The sequence below is a fragment of the Lissotriton helveticus genome (assembly GCF_964261635.1).
Source record: "Lissotriton helveticus chromosome 1_1 unlocalized genomic scaffold, aLisHel1.1 SUPER_1_unloc_10, whole genome shotgun sequence".
NCBI classification, from domain to species: Eukaryota; Metazoa; Chordata; class Amphibia; order Caudata; family Salamandridae; genus Lissotriton; species Lissotriton helveticus.
The window spans coordinates 2,204,069-2,227,665 of record NW_027611649.1 but is presented as its reverse complement, the minus strand read 5'-3'; the positions used below and the strand labels follow the sequence as shown (position 1 = coordinate 2,227,665).

The 23,597-nt window shown below is 43.7% G+C and overlaps 2 protein-coding genes across 2 annotated transcripts in view; both read right to left on the bottom strand.

Moving 5' to 3' along the window:
• Positions 1-23,597, bottom strand: part of LOC144805440 (uncharacterized) — a 947,065-nt gene that overhangs the window by 402,588 nt on the left and 520,880 nt on the right.
• The window catches only part of LOC144805462 (cytochrome P450 4B1-like), a 170,764-nt gene that overhangs the window by 59,904 nt on the left and 87,263 nt on the right, over positions 1-23,597 (bottom strand). The window contains exons 2-5 of the mRNA XM_078672011.1: positions 18,352-18,496; positions 8,733-8,777; positions 4,850-4,977; positions 784-908 (exon numbers count right to left, since the gene is read on the bottom strand). Coding sequence (XP_078528137.1) covers positions 784-908; positions 4,850-4,977; positions 8,733-8,777; positions 18,352-18,496 — 443 coding nt within the window. The remainder of the gene's footprint in view (positions 1-783; positions 909-4,849; positions 4,978-8,732; positions 8,778-18,351; positions 18,497-23,597) is intronic.

Below are 23,597 nucleotides of genomic sequence, written 5' to 3'. Positions count from 1 at the left end.
CTGCCAATTCCTTCAGCCGCCAAGAGCTACTCTGCCTGACGAGCCCCGGGATCTTTTGCCAACAGTTCTCCAGGCCACGAGCCAGTCCCAACCATCCTTGGGCCTAGTGAAGAACCACAGTTTGCCCTCAGATTCAATCCGTAACTTGGCTGGGAACATCATAGCTCTCCACAAAGCTGAGCTCTGTGGAATCCACAAAATTCCAAAGGGATTGGGCAGGAACATAAACATTGTTATTAATTATTCTGAGACGTACAAATGCTTACCAGCAGAATGAAAATTATGTCATTATCATTCTGTTGCTATGTGTTGCGCACATAAGAAAGGTCATTCTGAGGATTACTAGGCTCCCCCATGGTTGGAGGGGACAGAAGGACAGCCTCCTCCACTTTGAGCCAAAAGAGTTCCAAGCAACTCCCAGCTCATCACATATACATAATAGGCCATCTCACCCTCCCTGTGGTCTCCCTGCTTGTATAGCCCATTTCTCCCCAATCACATTCCATCTTCCTTCCTTATAAATGAGATATTCAGGCTTCAAGTTATGCCACCACATACTATAAAGGTTTTTGTTGGATGTCTGTTTGCCGGTGGTCAGGATCCCACCACCAAATTGTTGCTATCACAGCCACGATCCCTAACTTAGAACTTGAATTCTGGATGTGGATACCGGAACTTGGTTGAGAAACCCTATTGTCTTCTATCATCACAGTCTGAAATATAGACCCCCCCAATCACCTCGGAAACTTTAGCAACAAAAGTGAAAAAAGTCAGGAAACTCACCTGTCTGCTTGGCAGTTACTCTCATAGCTGAAGGTACATTTCATGATGCTGTCTAGGGTCATTAGGCTGACATGCTGGAACACTTCCACTGACTTGTTTTTATCATAGAGCTTTTCCCACTTATCCTAGAGTGGAATAAATGTAAAATGTTTACACTAAGTGCATACAACTGAGGCAACGTTTCTCTTTTAAGTGGAGGCTTTCAGATCATAAACACAAGGTACCTCCTTGCGAGGCTGTGAAACCAAAATGACTTGATGCAACACTTACTCAAACTGTTTCATTCCCATTATATTTTTAAGTGTAAAATATAGGCATAAATTATAAAACAAATGAGGATTCTACACATGAATAACACAGGGCAATGAATATCAACCTGGACAAGTGAGCAGAATTGAGAATAATGGTAGAAACTATGGGCTAGATGTATCAAGCCTTTCACCGGTCGCAAATGGGCTGATTCGCAGAATTGACCAGTTTGCGAGCGGTAAAAAACGTTTTGGGATGTATCATCCTAAACAGCATTCGCAAAATAGGGAATCACAATTTTTGTGATTACCTATTTTACAAATGCATTTAGGGATTCGGAATTTGCAGTTCACTAAATGCAATGCAGGAAGCATTTAAAAATTGCAACCTTGCTTTTAGGAATCGCAAATTACCACCAACTTCAAGTTGATGGTAATTTGCAAATCCTTAGAAAAATGCACCAAATTGCATTTGTCCAAGTGCCATGTGGTGTTACACATGCCCTTTGGGTAAGTGTGTGCACCACATGTGCAAAAATGACATTTTTGGGGATGCATCATGGAGCCTTTTGGCCCCCTTGCACCCTTGAATTGCATTTGCGACTTGCAATTACCAATTTGGTAATCACAAAACGCGAACGCCTTCCCATTCATTCCTATGGGCCCATAGGCTCATAGGAATGAATGGGAAGGTATTCCTTAATAGAGAATCACAAATTGAGATTCACACTTAAGGAATATGTAGGAATCGCTATGTATTTGGAAAAACCTACTTACATTGCATTTTGCGATTCTATAATAGTGAATGGGTAAAATTTGCTGTTATAGAATCGCAAAATGCAATGTTGATACATCTGGCCCTATATGTTTTAAGTTTTTTTTAGACAATTGAGACATCATGTAAAAGATGAGTATGAAAAGAGAATTTCAGTCTTGAATAGGTAACAGAGAGGAAGCAGAATTGCATCTATGCCTGCAGTTCAGGCATGCAAGCAGGTTCTTGAGTCCTGCGTTGTTTATTACTTGCGCAATTAAGTGTTGCTATTCTAACCCTGAAGGTCTCTATGCTCCAGCATATAATGGGTATAGTATTCTACGGCTATGGTTGGCAATCTGGGTGCTGGGTCCTATTGAAAGCAATGAACTGAGCAAGAAGATCATGATGTCCCTACTAGAATATGCGTAAACATGTCAATAAGAGTACATTAACTAAAGGGACTGCTAGTGTATTGCATGGAGCCCTGTCATTCAACCAAGCAACAGCTGCAGTCACTACACTGTATATATGTGTGGAAAGAATCAAAGCAGAGGGTAAGAGGAGAATCAAGATGCGAGGGAGCTACAAAGATTTACTAGTGGATACAAAGGAACTTCTTTACGCATGTATGAACCAAATAAGGGAAGGACGGAAACCTGGGGGAGTTCTGTGAGTTGTCAGCGTAGCTAAGCACTGGAAGCCATACAAATGCTTTACCTGTTTTCCAGTAATTCTAAAGGTGTCACAGTAAAAAAAAATATAATTGTGGGGATCACATTTCTAGACAAAAATGATGGGCCATAATTGAAAGTGCTGACTTCTGGTACCACAGCATGGAACATCTCTCAGAACCCACCCCGCCATCCTTCCCCTAAAGCCCACATATTATAGGCCACAACTAAACCTTCAACAGTATGAATGCCAGTTTGATTGTGAGCCACATCAGGAATTGAAGAACAATAACCTCTTAAACACGGGGTGTGGCGAATGAGCCCTTCCGCCTCTACAACTTTTTGTATTCTGTACTCCACAAACGCAGGATATCCGACGGATCAGAGTGAGACCTATACATGGGTATTATTGTGCTAGGGATCAATTAAATCTACTCTTCATTGAACTTTTGTGGGTGGAGGGAGGGGAAGTAGTACAGATCGAATGATGGGTCTCAGCTTCACTTTTAGTAGCTGTAAAACCAAACTTAAGAACTAAAAGGAACACCTGCAGAAACCTTTTTTCAAATAACACTCAATATATTTTGAGAAGCACATTTTAAATAATATTCTCAGAATATATGTGATTTAAATCCTACAGGCTCTAACACAAATCTACCAATATTTCTCACTGGTATTGTAGGTACTGGTTTTGAACATAAGTTCATGAGCAATGCATTCCTCAAACCTGGTGTTAAAAAACATGAGCGCATGTGAAACTGTATGCATGAAACTCAAGTTAATAGGCAATCAATAGTAATAAATTAAAAGACAAAGAAACACTGGTTAAAAGTAAATTCATTAAAAAAAACTACAATAGGGGGATGGTGCAGTCTGCAAGAGGTTTTGGGAGGAAGGAAGCAGAATAGGGCGACTAAAAGTGGAAGATTGTATGCCAAGTGATGGGCATAAGAGGAAGCAAAAGCTCCTTTCCCAGAGGACTGGTGCAAAGAGGAGGTGGGGCCAAAAAGTTGAGCGCCTGGATTGGGGAAAGTGATGCAGCTATATAATAGCCTATTTTATTTATTGGAAGGGGGTTTGGATCCACGTAGGAGCTAGGCATGGCGGTATGGCTGAATGCAATGAGCACTGGATTATTCACACACTGGGGCTGGCAGAGTGCTTGGCCAAAGGTGAGATGATGTGTGTTAACAATAAGTAGCCACAAATAACAACAAATCAGTAAATATCAACACTCTTTAAAATTTCACTATCCCTCAAATAATCCTTCATTCTTACCCAGCTCACAGTAGTCTGAAGTCAGCATCCACCAATCAGCTAAAGGTTCATCCTTATACATTCGGGCAATCTCGAGGAGGTGGGTGGTGAATAAAGTCTTTCCATAAACAAGACTCTATTCTACCCTCTGGGACTCCAAGCTAGGCACTTAGGCCTTATTTATGTCTTGGCCTACAGGTTACCCTGTTACAACGGTGATGGTTTCCCACCCAAATATAAATCCCATAGGATATAGTGGGATTTATATTTCAGTGGACTGCCCGTCACTTTTGTGACTAAGTAACACCATCCACCAAGACATAAACCAGGCCCTAAGGCTTCTGGGAGAAACTCCTCAGATTCAGCAAACCAATTGATGAACCATTATGTTGCTACTACTTTTAGTCAGTCTAACCTCTAATAGCTTACAATATAACTCATTTCCTGCTTTCAGATGGTGGTGGAAATTTCTAGAAGGTGGGCGTCTCTTCCCTATTCATAAATACAACCTCACTACTCTATCACTGACAGACACTTTCTGGCTTCAGCCCAATGGCTGGTTCATCTCTTTTCAAAACAAAATGGGAGTTTTCAAAACAGCAGAATTATTTTTTGAAAGAGCTCTAGTCCCATCTAGAGGAATCTGCACAACATTTGCCACACCCAACACAGGAGGAAACAGGCTACATAAGATTCCACAGTTACTAGCAAATTAAACCTTTTTTGAGACCCTACCTTGATTGATCTGCAATTTAAAAACACCAAGCGTAAGCTACACATGTCAAGAGTCTTCCAAATTACATGCACATTTTTGACGGGCACAAATAGTTACTTTGTAAAATGTGACACATGCATCACAGAATGGATGATGTCCTGCCTGTCAAACTCATGGATCCTTTGCTCTATTTAGACTGGAAATACAAATATTAGTAATTTAGTACAAAGGTCATATCCCCATGCATCATTTACAATGCCTTTACACTGGAAAATAATTCTGTAAATTCTCATAAAGATTGTTCCTATCCCACTTAGGTATTTTACTATGGGTTTGTAGGCACTGTGCAGAAGTCCCCATTGAAATGGATGTGTAAATTAAAGGTAGTGTTGGCATGAAAAGCCATAAAAATCCATACAAGCATCATTTTGGTAGAGTCCGAGATTAATTTCACGTAAGGTTTTAAAACAGTGTAGTGAAACCCAGGCGTCAACAGTCTTCGATGATGAAACCACCTTGGCCCGGACAACGTCAGCAATCCTCTTCCTATGAGACAAAGAAATCACCAGATGGGTACATTCAGCATAATATTCCGAAAGGTCAGAACATGTTAAAAGAAGCTTAGTCATCCACACCACCACCAATACAAATTAATGTTTTTCCATGCGTTAACATATTGTTGTGCCAATACTCTCACACAGAGGCTAACCTATGAAATAAAAATAAAGTAGCGCGCTATAGCGCCACACTCATTGTACGCGTGTCTCCCAATATGCGCCTTTCTCCCCGATTGGTGTCAACGAGCAGAAAAGGGAAGGACTTCCCAATACAACCAATCCTGGAACTGCTCTCATTCTAAGAGCAGCTCCAGGATTGTTGGGTGCAGGCTAACTCAGCGCTAATTTTTATGCTGGGGGACTGTGTCAGAAAACTTCCAGCTGTTGTACAGCATACAACACGCCAGGGACTGAGTCCGCAAACAAGCTTCCATCTTATTGGTATCTTACCCCGGCTGGGATACATCAATGGAACAAGAACCACCCTGAAGAATGCTGGTGAGGCTGCGGCTTGTAAGGCTCCCTTGCACATCTTTTTAGGCGTTCCCCGCGGCTAGAGTGATTCTGGGAGCAGGTACTAAATGACATTGATAGGGGATTTGACACCAAGATACCTCGCTTCCTACTTGCTAGCTTTGGTTATGTGCGTTGCCAGCCTCTGGGATTTTGGCATTAACAAGGTAAACCATGTACACACTCAATGCATTGCCTTTAGCCACTGTCCCCTGTGGTTGTAGGTGATTGGCTGTGTGCAAATGTCGAGTCACCTACCAAAAAACTCAACAAACAGATTTGTTCCATAACATAGTATACCCATGGGTCCTGGGCTACATGATTTTGCGGCGGTAGTGGCTGGCCTCCCCTATCCCATTTTACTATATTTCAAAACTGTTTGGAGTTATTACTGTCACATGTCAATCTGAGGTCCTGTGATCTGCTTTTGTCCCATGCTTTCTTAGCCTTTTCCTGGGCCCTCCTGTATGTTTGCCTAGTCAACTGTACTTTATCAAGATCCCCTGCTTTAATCACATCCCATAAAGACCTATGGGCCTGTCTCCATTCCCCATTAAACCAATGGCTTGTTTTCATTTGGTGTGTGCTCTTAGCCTTAAGGTGCGTGACCAAGTGGGAGCGTATTATTGGTGATAGTTGTGAGTTCAGAAGACTCCGGCTTAGCAGAGCAGGCCTCTAGCTCAGCTATACCGCCATTGATGTCATTAGTAATAGTAGCTAGGAGTTCGGGCTTCTCTAGTATCTTCACCCATTTTAATCATCTCATGTCATTTGTGGGGACCACAACAAGGGTAGACAGCTCCTTGCCTAGCTGTGTGGGTAACTTCTCTGGAAATACATCTAAGGAAGCAAAAAACAGCTTATGATCACTCTCTACCCTACCCTCATGATCATGTCCCCAAAAGCTTGCCATAGCCGCAGGCTAATTAGAAGATAGTCTATGCGGCTAGCACGCTGACCGTAGTTGAATGTATTTGCCCCATGTCTGTCTGAGGGAGATCTTCTATTTACTGCCCGTAGTCCTTTTTCCTGGCAAAATGGAATTAATTTGGATTGCGGCATCAGTCCATTTTCTTATGGGTGCAAGTTCCAGATTTGGGATGCCCCAGTGGGCGACTTCTTCCCCTGTAACATGGTGCTCCTCGATGGCAAGGGGCTCAAAGTTCGAGTTAAGGTCTCCTGCAATTAAGACTTGGGAATCCCAGGAGTGCGGCTCTAAAACTTTGTTGAGAGCCGCTAAAACTTCCGAATTCTTCCCCCCGCTTAAGCCTTTCGCATAAACATTATAAATGTTAATATTTCCTTACGGACCCATCTTCAGCCTAGTTGCAAGGATGTCCTTATTCTGGGTCTGGAGCACCTGGATATTGTAGCCAATCACTTGGCGAACCCAAATTGTCAATCCCCCTGGAAGTCGGCCTTTTTCCCCCGCTGGTGGCTGGAATATGGTAGTTTAAGTAACCTAAACGTTAAAGGGGTTCCACTGGCCAAGTTGCCTGAAAAAGGCAAATAACATGTTGCTCAATGAAGGTATTCTAGTTAGGAGATGCGACCTTTGACCTCAGCCTTGCAATGTTCCATGATATCACAGCTAACTTGGATGAAGTGAGGCATGGTCCCGTTTGCCCGTCCAACGTATTGGGTAACTTGCCTCTGGCGTCCCGCTTTCCTATGTGCGGGGATGTGTTACCGGTGTATTTCTAGGCACCATGTCAGTGCCTATAAATGGAGACTGGTTACTAAGGGTTGGGCCGTATGACTTATAGTGACAATGTCCACATTCCTATTTTACAAGTCAATGAAACGTTATCATCTCCTAAAACTTGTTCATGGGAAATAATTTTTTTCAGATTTTAAACTCTAAGGGCCTGATTCACAGAACTAACTTAAGACAAAATTCTAAACTTACTACCATTTTGGTATTCACAGCAGGCACTTACTCATTTCGGTATTCACAGAAGTTAGGAGTCCTAACTTTAGGACTCCTAAATGCCTTCTGTGAATACCGAAAGTCTCAAAATTAGGATTTTACTCAACTTTACTACTACTAAACTGAGAAAAATCCTAATTTTAAGACTTTCGGTATTCACAGAAGGCATTTAGGAGTCCTAAAGTTAGGAGTCCTAACTTTACTACTACTAAATTGAGAAAAATCCAAATTTTAGGACTTTCGGTATTCACGGAAGGCATTTAGGAGTCCTAAAGTTAGGAGTCCTAACTTTACTACTACTAAATTGAGAAAAATCCAAATTTTAAGACTTTCGGTATTCACAGAAGGCATTTAGGAGTCCTAAAGTTAGGAGTCCTAACTTTACTACTACTAAATTGAGAAAAATCCAAATTTTAGGACTTTCGGTATTCACAGAAGGCATTTAGGAGTCCTAAAGTTAGGAGTCCTAACTTTACTACTACTAAATTGAGAAAAATCCAAATTTTAGGACTTTCGGTATTCACGGAAGGCATTTAGGAGTCCTAAAGTTAGGACTCCTAACATCTGTGAATACCGAAATGAGTAAGTGCCTTCTGTGAATACCAAAATGAGTAAGTGCCTTCTGTGAATACCAAAATGAGTAAGTGCCTTCTGTGAATACCAAAATGAGTAAGTGCCTTCTGTGAATACGAAAATGGTAGTAAGTTTAGGATTTTGTCTTAAGTTAGTTCTGTGAATCGGGCCCTAAATCAGTGTGTTTACGACTGTTTAATACACCTGCTCCTAAATGCACAAGGAATGAAGTCGTAGGGTGGGCAGTAACCCGGACATTTTATTTTTCAAACACTGCACACCCTCGAGCTTAGATATCCCTCTATTTACACTAATTACCAGCAGTAGCTGTGTGGGTCAGCCCCAGCAGCACCTGCCTTTGCAGACTTCATGAAATAAAAAGCAGTAACTGCAGGACATCACTTAAATATGAAACCCTATGAAAACTTGGCGTTCTCTTTATAAGTCAAGCCAGGTGAGTACAACATTAGATCTTCCACAGAGTGCCAAACCACATCATATAGTTCAATGAAAGAACATTCTTGTAAATTAGAATTACTCTAAAAATCACGCATTCGCAATAAAGCACAGGTAGCTAGTTCAAATTCTGCAAACTATTTCTAGAATTCCATCCATCAATTCAAAGCCTCCTATGGCAATGTACAATGCACCCAATCCTAATTTATTTCCTGGTGTAATTTCCTGCCACAGTATTTCATAAAGGAGTTCAGAATCGTTCCCATACGTACCGATCCAAGGAACAAAGAAATTGTACACCATCGAACTCTTGGGATCTAGGAAAATAATATAAAATAGCGAGGAGTGTGAGAAATAGCTTTTGGGCACAGATTTTTACTAAATAAAATAGATGATGAGAAAATAGGTGTATTTTCATGACGTATATTTATATTTATTGAAAAACTGTAGAAACAATTTGTGTTTTTGGTTTGTGTAACAAGTTGCCAGTGACTACTTGCTTGAGGAAATTAATGGCTCCACAATATACTGCTATGTTACATCCCCATTAAATTGCAATTTGTATTTATTTACGTTTATCACATGTGGTAAAGTAATCACATCCAAACTGCTGCATTTTAGATTCAAAAAGAGGGAATACTATGTCACCTATTTCAGTATATTTTCACTTTATTGCTAAACGTGGCAACACTGGGTGGTGCATTTGAAAAACATAACAACCATGTCAGTGGAGCAGAGTTGCTGAATGAATTATTTGCATTTTTGTTGTAAAGCATGTTGGGAGTCAAACCAGGGAAGAGTCGAAATTCATATCACTCCTATTGGATCCGGATTGCCAGACTGGGGCAACCTTGGCATTTTTTGGGAGCTTGGAGAAATCGAATACAGTCACTACAGGAGGGGAGGTCGAGGGGAAGCTATTTATTTGCCTACCATGACTTAGGTAGAGAAAATACCTAAAACTCGCATTGTGATAATTAAACACTGCTTTAACTCGTATGGTAAGTAGCAATTTTAATTCAATTCTGTTACTAGAGAAAGATGCTAATGACATATTAAAAATTCACGTTATTAAATATTAAAATTGTATGAAAAAAGAATACAATAACATTTTATTTTTAAAATTACTATAAAATTACTATAAAAATCCCCATTTCAGTCCACATCGGGTGGTATTATACAATTGATGGCAATGACAAATGTAATCATAAAACAAATAGCTTTTGGAAAGGCTTCATAAAGAATTGATCAGGGAAAATTGACAATTAAAGCAAAGATGACACCAGTATACACAGGAGATTAAAGATCATTTAGCTTTTGTTGCAGTTTGTTTACGACTTGTCTAAACAATGTGATCGTTTGCACATAGTCTTATGTTACTCATATTAAAACAAGCTATAACTGCTTATCGACAAGTCTGCACTCCTAGTGTGATGAAAGACTGCCATAAAAATTGTGTTGCTCCGTTGAACTTGACTGCAGCCTCTACAGGATTTATTAATTTCTTTTGCATGCCATTTTGTACAAATCCCCCATTTAGAGGATGCATTGTTTCTATTTTTTGTGAAATGGATAGGTGAAGTTTAGGTATGCCTAATGTGCTAAAGTCTCATAGGACTGGATGGTTATCCATGAGTGGGTACACTTTAAGAATATTGTAGCCTTCAATAGCGCAAGCTCACACGTAATTTTGTTAACATATTTTCGAAAGAGGTTGGAAGTAAGCATGAGCGTAAAATCCGTTCCGCTCGCGGATTTTGCGGATTTTCGGCTAATTCGCAATCCGCGAACTCTCGCGAACTTGCCGAAAATTCGTAAAATCCGTGCGAAGCGGATTTTTTGCTTGGTCGCACTTGCCAACTAGAATACTATACAATTTCGCGGGAGTAAACACTTGCGAACACGTAGATGCGGCGGGCAGCGACAATCTCGCAATTGCGAGATTGCAAAATTTGCAATTTCGCACAGGAAATCCACCAGCAGGCAGCATAAACCTTGAAAATTATGATTTTTATCAGAATAACTCCTCAGGTTGACATTTGCCTGCACTTTTTCTTTGCAAGGAGTCCAGTAGGGGGGGGGGGGCGATGGGAGGAAGGAAGTGCCCCACAGTCTCCAACTTCCTGTTCCTGTCCAGCAGGCTCCTCCCAGTGCTTTCTTCATGTGCTGGTCACTTTGATTTGGATCTTGACCTGGAAGGATTACTTTTTGTGGATGCTGCTGGATATTTGGATTTTTGCAAAACTGAAAGCACTCAGCAGGTGCAAAAGTTCAATCTTATCATTAGTAACCATTCCCTGTAGTGCTTCCTGAGGGGCCCCTTCAGAGATCATTTGCCTACTTGCAACTATTCTATGACCCTGCTCTGACCCTCACAGCAGGCTCAGAGAATAGCTACAAGTATACAACAAAGGTCCTGTTAAAAAAAATTGCACTGCAACAGAAAGAAAATTACAGATAAGGAAGCAGGTGCCAGCCAGACTGTAAGTTTAAATTCAGTGACACATTAATCGACCCCAAATTAATTCATGTCAGTTGAAGCAGGGCAGGTGTGCTTGCTTTTTTTCACCCCCATAATCTATAGTGATAAACCAACCAGAGGGTGGCAGTGATGTACCAGAGGATGGCATGGGTATACCAGAGGGTGGCAGTGGTGAAACAGAGGGTGCTGTGAACCTGTGATGATGAACCAGACGTAGAAATAACATAGTCGCGGCCGTTGCGAGCCGACAAGTAAGTTCGCAATTGCGAACTGGTACACAACCCTTGCGAACTGGCAGAAACCCTTGCGAACACAAAAAAAAAAAAATTCCGCAAATTCGCGAGAGTTCGCGGATTTTGCGGATTGCGAATCCGTAAATACGCAAGTTCGCAGATTGCCAATACGCAAAATCCGCCCATGCTTAGTTGGAAGTTCCCACAATTCATTTATTTATAAAGTCTCTATTCTGAACTGTAAATAGTCACCTTATGGGCTCATCTTTCCACTATTTAAAAAGTTTTATATAGCGCGAACATGACCGCTGGGGGTATCAGAGCGATATACAATTTAGCAATCACGAAAGGTTCAGGAGGTGGTAACAATAAACCAACAAATCAACATACAATCATAACAGTCGAATAGTAAACAAGGGTGAGAAGCGCATGTCTAAAATGCTTGGGAAGCTGGGGTCCGAGGGCATAAATATCATCATCATTAGCACTTTAACTTTCTTTTTGAAAGAAGCAGGAAAGGGATTCAGTAAGATTTCAGAGGGGCAAGGAATCTCTCATTCTCAGGGCGATACCTGAGAAAATGTGTTTGTATGTTTTCTTTTAATGGAATGTCAAAGGCTTTAGCAGTAAGGTGCTGACACTCCTAGAGTGTCTAGATACACCGTAGAGCTCCAGATTTTTTTCGAGGTATGATCAATCATTCTTAGCACATTTTCTACAATGTGAGTGAGGGTGGATTCAGTGTTATGACCCTGGCGGAACCCGGATTGGAATTGGTCTTCCAGTCAGAATTGTTCTATGTGGTTAAATAGCTGGACGTGGACACATTTCTCGAGGAGCATCGCCATAGTCAGGATGTTGGAAATTGGATGGAAACTGTGAAGGTCAGAGTCATCTTCAGTCGGTTTTCTTAAATAGGGTTGACATGCCCAGTCTTTAGGCAATCAGGAATAGAGCTTTGAAGTAGTGAAGCATTGACTATCTTAGTCCAAAGTGGGAGCATGGAGGAACTGATCTCACTGAAGAAATTCGATTGCAAGGGGTCACTAAAGTGGTTTAAGAGTTTCTGTGCAGCAAGAGCTTTGAGAATAGTGCTTTCATGCAAAGTTTTGAATAGGCTCCAAAAAGCATTTTTTAGGGGAAAGACCAGAGCGATCGGGGGCATATCAAATTCTGGTTGCAAACAATTCAATCCAGAGCCTATAATCTAGTGAGTCTTCTTGAGCTGCTCTCAGCTAGTGGCAGAATTTGACAAAAGCTCCTTGTTTTGCATATTTTTGCCTAAAGTCCAAACTCCATCCTGATTTGTGCTGGCGAGGCATTCCAGGGTAGTCGGAAAGCATGCCTGTAAGTGTTAAGGTTTAGCATCTCACACCATTCAGATTCACAGCGCAAATTGGATTGCAGCCATAGGAAATGGCAGGTAATAGCTTTGATCTGATAACCGCAAGTATGGGAGAAGCGAGTTGCTTTCAATCCTCTTCTGAAGGGATAGAAAAGCAGCTGTGTGGAGACCCTGCAATATTTTGTTCCTTATATCATGCAAAAAGTGCAGTTTGTGTCAACAATCCCCACAGGTACTTGTAATTAGTTTGTAGTTATCTAAATATAAGGGTCCTGCTTTCTTGTTTCTTTTAATAAATGTTACCACTTTGTTTTTGTAAGGTTAATGTAAAGGTTATTTGCTAGGGTGTAGTAACTGAGTTTGGTCAACAGCCTTTGAAGTTTGACGTTTGTTTTCTGAGAAGAAATAGATCTGCAGCATATAACATACTCACTAATGGTTCACTCCTTGTTTGGGTTCATGAGCATTTATCTGATCAAAGACTTCTGTGAAGTCTGCGAGAAACAGGATAAACGACGCTGGGGCTAACATGCATCCCTGTTTAAGGCCTGTTATGGTCTGGATCTGTTCAAATTGCGGAGTAGAAGCCCAACATTATATTTGGCCTGTAGGAACTGGGGTCACCAGTTCCCCGGGGGTAGCCTGGCACGAGCAGATAGGCACCCGAAAGCTTAGGTGTCAAGTGACTACACAACACACACATCCACTGAGACAGGGAACGCACACAATGACTGAGGCCACACCAGTGAGCTTGATTAAAACACTAGCATTTATCTGGAACACGTTCTGTAAATCATCTAGATCAAATCAATAATCACAGTAGCAAAACTAATTTCATTAGAACCATAAACGCTGTATCACTCAGCAATAAACATTTCCTGGCTGAGGAATCAGCAGGTCATCAAATGAGAGAAAAACATTTCATTAATCAGGAGGAAACCTTGCAGCAATTACTTTGCATAGAACTATACACCTCCTTTATCAAGAGTAAACAGTTTATCACAGGTCAGGCAATATCTCCTTAGGTAGGGCAACCAGTACATTAGGCCAGATTAATCAGTGCATTAGGCGGAGATAAACATTTCATAGAAACAGGTCATTAAGCAGGCTTAGTCAGCAGGGGTAACTATTGCATACAACCCGGCCACTTCAATAGGAAACACGAATCAGGCCTTCTGGGGCTAGCCTCAACGTGGCCTAATCTGGAGGAAATGTGGCCAACGGGGCCGATGAGCCCGGAATAGCCAGCTCCTGCTTTGGCCCGGTTCAAACACAGGGGCCAACGGGGCCCAGTCACCAGTTTTCCCCAGGGAGGGGTGACTCAGGGCCTCCCGGGGCCTTCCACCCTCCTCCCTGGGGGTTTGCTGACTCTTCGGCTGATAGTTAGGGCCAATGGGGCCCAGCAACAGTTACCCCGGAGGCCGGTGACGCGGCGGCGTTCCCCATCACGTGATGGGGAATCTTCTCAGCCTCAGAGGCCTAGCGCGGCCTACACACCGTCGCGGCGGCCTACCTCAGGCTCCAGGGGGCTCCGCGGGGATTCTTTGCTCTTGGGCTGGGCTGCGGCGGTGATATCGGCAGCGGCCGTTTCCTGCTACTGGGGGCCGCAGAGGGGCGTTCAGCGGTGCTGTGGTGATGGGCGGCGCTCCCAGGACGCTCGCAACGCTTGGTGACACAACAAGGGGCTCTGGAGCCACCACAGGCCGCGGATTGGCAGCGCTTATCAGGACACTGCAGGTGAGAGCTTGGGGAGCACATTAGGCAGTTTCACAGGTCGGCAAGCTACAGCGCTGTGGCAGGCAGCAATGTTCGGGGGCCCCAGGCTTCTCACGGGCACCGCAGTTCTGGTGATAACAATGCTTCTGGCAGTCCAGTAGGAGAGCGCTGGGGAGACTTGGTAGGCAGTCCAACCATTCAAGCAAGGCAGGACAGGTCACACGACCGTGGCAGGATAGCAAGGGATGATGCAGGACAGCACAGGGGCCCAGGTTGAGGCAAAGGGGCGTAGAGTGGACACAGCCCTGTACCTGGTTGATCCCCAGTAGTCCTTTGGGGCACAGAAAGGGGGTCTTCTCTAGGCTTGTTGGTTCCTGCGCCCTTGTGAAGTAGGTTCTTGGTTTCTTGAGGTGGGGGGGTTTGAATTGAAGGCTTGTCAGCAGGTCACTTCAGGTGGCCACTGAGTTCCCCTCCCGCCGGGCCAGATCAGTGGGCTAGATCAGTGTTCCTTACTCAGCTTGGTGGGCAGCACCTAAACGCTTTCACTCCCAGTGGTATAGGTTCCTGACTAGGCCCTACCGCCTAAGTCTCCTGCGTGGGTCCCCCAGGTCAGTGATGCCCCAACTGACTGGAAAGTTTCCCTCCCTTTTCTTTTATAGTCCCAGGTCTGGTGACCACTCTCTACGGCGGGAATAATAGGCTCCGCCCCTATTCTAGAAGGTTCCAGGAGCTTCCCTACTCTAACTGTGGGCAGGCAAGGCAGGCTGGAATGGCTACAATGTTTAGGGGTTCCAGCCAGCTCCTGGCAACTAGAGTGCGACCACGCCGCAGTAGCAGGGGCCAGTGGCAGCCATGTTTGAAGTAGAGAGCACCTGCACCTTAGCTTTGATTAGCAATGGGAAGGTGCCCGGAGACCAAAGGCCAACAAAAAAAAGGTGGGAAAAAATGAGGCAAGGGCCGAAAAAAATAGGGAAAGACGACCCTAGGGCTGACAGGTCTAACATGGCCTCATTATCCTAGGAAGCGATCAGGTAGTAATTTGTGGGATAACTATTTTTTCCGACTTTAAAGGGTGGGTGAATGAACACACCACACCAAAAGTCCTGAATTTCATTGGAGAAAAACAGTAATTATACAGCGGGACTAGATAAATTACCCATTTCTATGAGCTTGATTTGAAGAGAGCATTGGACAGGTCACTCAGCTCTGGAGCTTCTCATGATTTACTTTTAATTACCAGTTGCTAAATCTCTTGTGTGGAAGATGTTTCCATCTGAGTCATTCTGATGGAGACATAGATATGTTCATGCATGGAATTTTTATCACTGACTGTTTAACTCAGATATTATAGTGAGCCACTAAATACTGCACCGAGGCTAACTCACTGATATTGGCGTGTTAGCAGCATATGTGATATGGGTCTCTTTCCAATTTGTTAACATTCCTCCAGAATTCGGTTAGATGATTACTTTCAAAATCATGAAATATTTTTGCCAACTGACCTTCACTGTGTCACTTCTTGGTTGCCCATATGGCTTCATTAAACTCCTTTCTGGGTTGTTTAAATTTCTCTTGCTTTGCTGTGTCAGACGGACGCTTCCCTGCTGCTCTTAGTAAGCAGTTCATGCTGATTTTTGCTATTCTTATAGCTTGTGTAAACTATTATGATTTTTGATCTTTGGGCCTTTCTGGCACAGAGGGTTCAGAAATGTATTTAGCAGCTTGACAACAAGTGACTCCCAGTCTTGCGGTGGGTTATTGTCCTTTGAAAATTTTGAAGCATTCAAGGCAGCACTCTGCTCAGTTATGTCTTTTGAGATATGGCCTATCCGTTGCAGTTTTCTCAGTTTTTCAGTAGTAACTAAATTCTGAGTGTTCCAGCTTCTGAGTGCAGGCTGGTCATTGTCCCTAGGTCAATCAAGTAAGGACGGTGGCATGTTTCATGTCTACACCTGATCTGGGATTTGTGGGTTCTACATCATCTTCTACGGGTGAATCATTCCATGTTAGAGGTAGGCCTTTAAACATCTTAACAGGATTTATTCTGATAGCTGCGTGCTGCAGCTTGGCTTAAAGTTGTTTAAAACTCAAAAATATCAGTGTGTGCTAAAACCTGCACTGCAACCCACATGCAACATTCAATTCTTTGTCACTTGCACAGTTTCAATACAACTCTGCAGTGGTCTCACCTAAAAGCCAATTACTGGCCATGGACTAGGAACCAGGGCATATGCACACACATGTTTAGCCGCCTCCCAATGCCTAAAGCTCCTAACATGACAGCATGATGGGTCCATAAAAGCAACAAACTGGGATTAATCTGCTAAAAGGTGATTTTATATTTAGTCTGCAACAGTGATACTGGCTTTAGAGGGATCTACTCTACACATGGAGTCATAGAAAGTTGCTGATCCAGTCAGGGTGAAGTGAGAGTGTTATCAGAAGTGAGGAGAGTAAGAGGGGGTTAGTAGGTCTAGTCTGTGTTAGCAGGAGTGAGTGGGAGGACGGTTACTTTAAGATGTAGTGAGGATGTAATGCGTCAATATATTTGTGAGTAGGCACATGTTAAAGAAGAACAAGCTTAAAGAGCCTTATGCACAAAAGGAAATCACACATTTTAACAGATGGAATCTCAATTTAAGTCCATTAATAAATGCAATACTGCCTTTCCATATGTACAAGGGCCTAAACGGGGTCGCAAAATGCAGTTTCTACCCAGTAGAAAATTTGTGATTCCCTTAATAGGATATCACAAATAGGGATATCCTATTTGCAATTTCCTAAGCACATGTACAAAGCATTTCTCAAATGCGAAATGGCCATTTAGGAAAATATTGTTACTATCAACTTCAAGTTGATGGTAACCATGTGCAAATTAGGAAAAGACACCCGCAACTGCAGTTTTTGTAGTGCCATAGATGCACATGCCCCTGGGGTATTTGTGTGTTTTACATGTGCACCTTTTATTTGATCTTCTGACACCACCAAAACACAGCCAGCTTGGAAGCCACAGTTTCCAACTGACTGTTATGGAACACACAACTCTGAAGCAGAGATCTAAACTCACAGCGTGCAAGTGCATTTAAAGGAGCACACATTTTTAAAGATGAAGGCATAGGCACACATAAGATCACAACACAATGCTAGTGAGTCCGGTTTATAATTCAAATGGAATTCAGCATACTGGCTTTGCAAATGATTGCTTTTTTCATAATATTTCAGTCTTTTTGTCTTGTCCAAATCCCCTTCAACCCCCAACCATTTATGAAGTGTGAACAGTAAAAATCAAGGAATATAATGTGCACTCAAGTCCTTGTTAGCTATGGGGTTTCAAACATCTAATCACTGTAAATGAGGATGGCATGAACTGAGGTCTCTTTCTCAAAGCAGGATGGTATCTGATGCATGGCAAGTAGGGAGATCCGAATAATTAACCGTCAATAAAAAAGGACAAATACAAAACACAAAGAGCAACATTTAGGAAAGTGTGAAATGGCGAGTTTCTATTTGCTTTTTCCTGCAAATCACAATTAGGAAATTACTCTTTCAAATGTATGAAACTCTTTTGAGTTTCATTTGCGATTCCTAGATGGTTGTAAATCGACCTACCTTACTAATATGCGACCCCGTAGGAATCACTAAAATCACATGGATGGTGGCCTGCTGGGGTCAGCAGACCACCATGTCCGTGCTTGCTTTTCAATAAATAAATCTTTTATTTTAAATGCAGCCAGTTTTCCTTAAAGGATAAAGTGTGTCTCTAAAAAACAAAATTGAAAAGTTTTCTTTTAATTTTTTAGGAGTAGGTAGTGGTCTGTGGGACCTTTGCCTGCTTTTAAAAATGATTTTAAAAACAATCCCAAATGGGAAGGGGTCTCTTTGGGACACCTTCCCATTTGCGAATGGGTTACCACCTACTTGAAGTAGGTGGTAAATTGTAAATGTTTTGCAACTGCATTCAAGGTCAGAAAATATTCATACATACTGTTACAATTCGGTATTTGGAATGGATACCCTAAACATGCCACAACATGACTTGATACATGTGGCCCTACTTTATTTTTAACCCCACGATTTTCCTACTGTGAAAAATTTATAAATCTGCGATTACCCACCTCCTCTGCCGAAGACAACTTTTGCATATTCAGGGTGATTGATGAGCAAATATGCAAAGACATTTCCCATCCATAATGGAAATCCGTAGTTGTATTTCTGTGTCCAAGACACCAACTTGGCCAGCTCCACTTCATCTTGTTTAAACTGCAGTATTGGAGAAACAGAATAAATCAGTTCTCCCAGAATACACACAGATTATTGCACCATGTTAACATCTCCATCAATTTAATTCTATCTTGTCTCTACAAGCTCTCAATGTATCTGTGGATCCATTCTTTTTAATTGTTTTCAAAGGGGCGCGGTGGCATGGTGAGCAAAAGATTAATGGATTTAACCCAGATCTCTTGACTGATCTGCATTTCGTCCATCAATTGTGTGTCTTTTACTAGTGGGTCTGCAGCACTGATTGTGCCACCCTCATGAGTAGACCTGAAAAAGTATCTCAGACCTGCCATTACAGTGTCTGCGCAAAGTTCTAACAAGAATTTGCAATTCAGCAGCTGTAGAAAATGTGTAGAACAACTAAAGACATTAATGTAATCAACTTTTTTTTAACAAATTGTAATGATTTTACATCTATGCAATAAATGTGTTACTAATCAATCAATCAATCAATGCATTTGTAGAGCGCGCTACTCACCCGTGAGGGTATCAAGGTGCTGAAGGGTCGGGGGGTGCCGCTACTGCTCTAATAGCCAGGTCTTGAGGTTTCTCCTGAAGGTGAGATGGTCCTGGGTCAGTCGTAGGTGTGCGGGTAGGGAGTTCCATGTCTTGGCTGCCAGGTAGGAGAACGATCTTCCTCCGGTGGTGGCTCTGCGAACCCGTGGGACAGTGGCGAGGGCGAGGCTGGTGGAGCGGAGCTGGCGGGTGGGGGTGTAGAATGAGAGGCGGTTGTTGAGGTATTCGGGGCCCATGTTGTGGAGCGCTTTGTGTGCGTGAGTGAGCAGCCTTAACGTGATCCTCTTGCTGACGGGGAGCCAGTGCAGGTTTCTCAGGTGGGCGGATATGTGACTGTGGCAAGGGATGTCGAGGATGAGTCGTGCGGAGGCGTTTTGAATGCGCTGCAGGTGTTTCTGAACTTTAGCTGTGGTTCCTGCGTATAGGGTTTTCCCGTAGTCCAGTCGGCTGGTGACGAGGGCATGAGTGACCGTCTTTCTGGTTTCAGTGGAGATCCACCAGAAGATCTTTCGGAGCATGTGCAGGGTGTTGAAGCATGAGGACGAGACAGAGTTGACTTGCTTGGTCATCGTGAGGGAGGAATCCAGGATGAATCCCAGGTTGCGTGCGTTGTCCGTGGGTGTCAGTGCGGTGCCCATCGTCGTGGGCCACCAGGAGTCGTCCCAGGCGGATGGGATTGTCCGAAGATGAGGACTTCCGTCTTGTCCGAGTTGAGCCTCAGACGGCTGTGCTTCATCCATTCTGCGACATCTTTCATTCCATCCTGGAAGTTGTTTTTGGCGGTGAGAGGGACTTTGGTGAGGGAGAGTATCAGTCGGGTGTCGTCGGCATAGGAGATGATGTTGATGTTGTGTTTGCGTGCGATGGTGGCGAGGGGGCTCATGTAGATATTGAAGAGGGTTGGGCTGAGTGAGGAGCCCTGGGGTATGCCGCAGATGATCTTGGTTGCCTCAGACCGGAAGAGAGGGAGGCGGACGCTCTGGGTTCTGTCGGAGTGGAATGATGTGATCCAGTCCAGGGCCTTTCCTTGGATCCCAGTGTTGTAGAGGCTGGTTATTAGGGTGCGGTGGCAGACGGTATCAAAGGCTGCCGAGAGGTCCAGGAGGATGAGAGCGGCTGTCCTGATGTCATCGGTGGCTGCGATGAGGGCGGTCTCGCTGCTGTGGTTGGCTCGAAATCCGGACTGGGATGGGTCGAGCGAGTTGTTTGCTTCGAGGAATGCAGTCAGCTGTTTATTGACGGACTTCTCGATGACTTTATCCGGGAAGGGGAGAAGAGATATGGGACGGAAGTTCTTGAGGTCTTTGGGGTCCGCTGTTGGTTTCTTAAGAAGGGCGTTGATTTCTGCGTGTTTCCAGCTTCCAGGGAAGGTGGCTGACGTGAAGGAGCTGTTAATGATGTTCCGGAGGTGGGGTGCGATGATGGTGTCGGCTTTGTTGAAGATATGATGAGGGTATGGGTCAGAGGGGGAGCCGGAGTGGATGGTGTTCATGACGTGGGTGGTGTCATCAGTGCTGATGGGTGTCCATGCGCTGAGGCTGGTGGTGGGGGTTGTTGGTTTGGTGGCTGGAGGCGGAGTCTGGCATCCGAAGCTGTCGTGTATGTCTGCGATCTTGTGGTGGAAGAATGTGGCGAGGGAGTTGCAGAGGTCTTGCGACAGTGTGATGTCGTTGCTGCTGGCGCTGCGGTTGGAGAGCTCTTTGACGATGCTGAAGAGTTCCTTGCTGTTGTGGGAGTTGTTGTCCAGCCGTTCTTTGAACGATGTCCTTTTGGTGGTGCGGATCATCTTGTGGTATTCGCGGGTGGCGCTCTTGAGGGCTGTCATGTTTTCTGATGTCTGTTTGTGGCGCCATGCTTTTTTGAGGGTACGGCATGATTTCTTTGCGGTCTTGAGAGCGTCTGTGAACGATGGGGTTTTTCTGTTGCTAGTCTTGCCTGGGGGTTTCTTCAGTGGAGCGAGGCCGTCGGCGCAGTTGGTGATCTACTGTGCGAGGTTGTCTGCTGCGTCGTTGGTGTCAGGGGTGTCGACAGGTGGGTTCTGGCTCAGCGATGTGGTCAGCTGGTCTGTGGTGACTTTGCTCCAGCATCTGCGGGGGATCTGTAGCGTGTGGTGGTGGGATGTGGTCTTCTTGAAGGTGAAGTGGATGCAGCTGTGGTAGGTCCAGTGTAGTCTGGTGGAGTGGCTGAAGGAGACATGGTTACTGGTGGAGAAGATGGGGTCGAGCGTGTGGCCAGCGAGGTGGGTGGGCGTGTCTACCAGCTGCTTGAGTCCGAGGCTGGCTAGGTTGTCGAGCAGGGTGGTGGTGTTGTTGTCATTGTTTTTCTCCAGGTGGAAGTTCAGGTCCCCTAGGAGGATGTACTCTGGTGAGGCTCGGGCATGCGGGCTGATGAAGTCGGCGATGGTTCCGCTGAATTGTGTCCGTGGGCCCGGGGGCCTGTAGATGAGCGTTCCACTGAGGGTGGTCTGGGGGTCGGTGTGGACCTGGAAGTGTAGGTGTTCGGGGGCTGTCAGTGTGTCATTTGCATTAGTCGTGATGCTGATAGTATTCCTGTAGATGATGGCGATTCCTCCTCCGGTTTTGTTGACGCGGTCCTTCTGTCATAGCAAGCCTCAGCCAGACCCGCTAGTCCAAGGGATTCGCCCTTCTCTGCAAAAAGTCCTCAGACCAATAGAAAGAAGTTGGCACAGAAACTGGAATAGAAAACGTAAAATTTCTTACACCTCATGAAGTGGTGCTACGGTTCAAACAGTACCCTTCGGTATTGCAAGAAGTAGCACCATGGGCCAAGAAAGCATGGTTTATTTATACCCGCACAGGGGCTAAAAAGAAGGCGGTACAAAACACAAGAGCACAATTTATGTACATATAAGGTAATATCGGGAAGCACAATCGATCAGTGGGAGGAGCTAACAATCTTGGGGGCTGACAAACACATTCCTATCTGGAACTAATCACTAACAGATGTGAACCCTAACGGACAGCAGCAAAGTGGGGAATGCTAAATATAACTTGTTGCCGGGCAGATTTCAAGCGCCGTGAACAGGAAGATAGGACAAAGCACATGGTCGGCACGAGGCAGCATGTAGCAAATAAAATGGCCGCCATGAATACAAGATGGAGTCCGCTAAATGTCAAGATAACGACTAGAACTAAGATGTCGTCTGCTAATGCTTAATCTAATCGCTGTCAAATTACAACAGACGACCCTTTCAGCATTAGCTGAAGACATACGCTCTTCTGGGATAATCTAAATATTCATCCTGTATATCTATACGCGTCATGTCAGCTACTTCCTTATCTAGCATGTGTTGTGCTTTCATTTCCACAGTATTTTTCCTGGTTGGTATGCAAGCAGTAATGCACATAGAACATAGCATTGGGCAATAATGGATACACATACAACAGGTGAAAATCACTGCAATTACAATACAGAGAACAGTCAGTAATTTCCAACCCCAGGCAGAGACTAGAGCCCAAAACCATCCAGCAAAAGACCAGGTGCCATTCTTAGTGTGAATGTCTGTAGCTATCTTATGCAGTTTAAAAATTGCATCATATACTGAGGGCGAATTATCTGGAATAAAAACACAACAACTACTACCGATAATTTTACATGGACCACCTCTATCGGCTAACATCACATCTAACACCATTCTATTCTGGAGCGCTACAATTCGGGCAATTTGTAATTCTTCAGTGATATTTCCAAGTGCTATAGCAGTTTTATTAGTGACAGCTTCCACAACCCTAGTTAATGGTTGCACTTTCCTGCTGTTTAATGCAGCACCCACAAAAGAAAACAGACCCAAATTAAAATCAACATATTGCTGTAGACTAGTATGGTCTACTTCATCAGTACTTATTGTCCTTTTGTTTCGATTTAATGAAAAATTCCTGAACAGTTTAAAATCTCGATGGAATGACGCAGGTGCCAGGAAAACAGGAGGTAACAAAAAAGATACATAACATACACCTGACCACCCAACTGGTAGTCGATGATATCCATGACTGCCACATACTAAAGATGTGTTATGCAAAGCTAGAAATGAACTATTATTTATTCCATCTATGTTTAATACTGTAATACAGTCACTAATTCCAACTGGGATTCGTCCAGTACTTTGTACACATAAATCTGCTTTAGTCCTTGTAACAGTAATTACAGATTGTTCACTTGTGACAGAGTCTCTTGTGTGAGTGAAAACATATGGCGTAGAAATATTGTCCGGTTGGTATTCCTCCCATTCCCATTTAGTTCCATTTGCTTGAGGATACCCATCTTTGTCCTGATAACACTCCTTATTCAAACGGAAAATAAGTCCACCTACTTCAGGTCTTCTAGTTGCAAACAAAATAGTGTACCAGGCTCGACAAGAGCCATTATGCGAGAAAGGAAGTGGGATAAAAGGTGTTCCTCCTTTCTTTTGATGCGCTGGAAGCATCCCACACACCCAACAGTTAGTGGTGTTCGTAGCATTGTGAGCATGGTGCAGCATCTGAACAAATGTGTTATTCAGATAAGATTGATGGTGCTTCTGCTCATGATACGGAAGAGTAAAATGCTG